This window comes from Ostrinia furnacalis, unplaced genomic scaffold (assembly GCF_004193835.3).
Source record: "Ostrinia furnacalis isolate ACB-3 unplaced genomic scaffold, ASM419383v2 OfSCF5029, whole genome shotgun sequence".
Lineage (NCBI taxonomy): Eukaryota > Metazoa > Arthropoda > Insecta > Lepidoptera > Crambidae > Ostrinia > Ostrinia furnacalis.
The window spans coordinates 1-1,322 of NW_021135268.1; the positions used below are offsets into that span (position 1 = coordinate 1).

Below are 1,322 nucleotides of genomic sequence, written 5' to 3' on the forward strand. Positions count from 1 at the left end.
TTTTCGTTTTCGTTTTCGTTTTCGGCCGAAAATGAGACTGCAGCCGAAGCTTCGTTTTCGTTTCCGTTTTCGGCTGAAAATCCATATTCGGTCGGACACTAAACATAGATAATGTCAAAAAGAGGTTGGTCCTATCGGTTCCCAACACACATCAAACCACAACTACCTAAAAATTTTATATCACTACAAAAAGAACTACTACCCACTAGGTGGACCGACGATCTGGTGAAGGTCGCGGGAGGTGCCTGGATGCGAGCGGCGCAGGACCGGTCTTTGTGGAAATCCTTGGGGGAGGCCTTTTTCCAGCAGTGAACGTCTTTCGGCTGAAACGAACGAACGAACGAACAAAAAGAACGAATTTATGTACAGAACAAAAATATTATCTTTTTTATTCTCAGGTAATGGAGCAGCAGACCTTGTCTATCGCCAAAGCGGGTATTATCTGCCAACTGAACGCACGCACGTCGATCCTAGCAGCCGCCAACCCCGCCGAATCTCAGTGGAATAAAAATAAGACCATTGTTGAGAATGTACAGCTACCACATACATTGATGTCCAGGTAACTGCTGATAGCCTAATAAAAAAAAATGCTGGGAGATAACGACGTCCACAAGGTGGACCGACGACCTTATGGAGGTAGCAGGATGCCGGTGGATGTGGAAATCATTTGGGGAGGCCTATGTTCAGCAGTGGACGTCCTGTGGCTGAAGTGACGCTGGCAATGATTATCAATAATGTTCGCATTCTCTAATCATTACTTTCTTTCTGGATGATTAAAAACCTGCCATTTAGGATGGGTTTGCTTGTCCCAAATATGGTAGTGGTAGTCCAACCATACACCACTTATGGCTACACTTCCCTGAATAAGTCTTTTTGTCTTCAAAAAGTATCATTCTTACCTCTTTTGGTTGGTTTCCAGATTCGACCTGATATTCTTAGTGCTGGACCCGCAAGACGAGGTGTTCGACCGGCGGCTGGCCACGCATCTGGTCTCGCTGTACTACAAGGACCCCGCCGACGCGCAAGATGAGGAGGACGTTGTTGTGAGTCTACTTGCTGTAACGAGTAACTGTAAATAATAAAGAAGCTTAAACACCGTGTGCTGGAAATCTTTGTTTGTACAGCCAACCAAGACCACTGCTATCCTGTGGTATTAGGTCATCTCAGGTCCATACACGCCAAATTTTAGATTGGTCCTGGGACGCGCAGCTTCTTGCTTTACAGGTGAGATAGTGTTGCTATAACTGCACTAACGCCTCTGTAGTTCATAAGTGTTAAAGAACCGACTTATAGTGTATCTGAAATTGGAGCTTATTGTTGGG

The 1,322-nt window shown here is 45.3% G+C and overlaps 1 protein-coding gene across 1 annotated transcript; it reads left to right on the plus strand.

Annotated features, from left to right (window-relative positions):
• The first annotated feature begins 369 nt into the window (after positions 1-369).
• Positions 370-1,094, plus strand: LOC114360435 (DNA replication licensing factor MCM4-like). The gene is made up of 2 exons (XM_028315147.1): positions 370-559; positions 920-1,094. The coding sequence occupies exons 1-2, from the start codon at positions 402-404 to the stop codon at positions 1,077-1,079; spliced, it is 318 nt and encodes a 105-aa protein (XP_028170948.1). The 5' UTR covers positions 370-401; the 3' UTR covers positions 1,080-1,094.
• The last annotated feature ends 228 nt before the right edge of the window (positions 1,095-1,322 follow it).

Bases quoted from the DNA above. Each gene is read 5' to 3' on its own strand.
- LOC114360435 (XM_028315147.1), top strand. From the start codon at position 402: ATGGAGCAGCAGACCTTGTCTATCGCCAAAGCGGGTATTATCTGCCAA. The intron at 560-919 runs GTAACTGCTGAT...GTTGGTTTCCAG, and splicing joins CCACATACATTGATGTCCAG to ATTCGACCTGATATTCTTAG.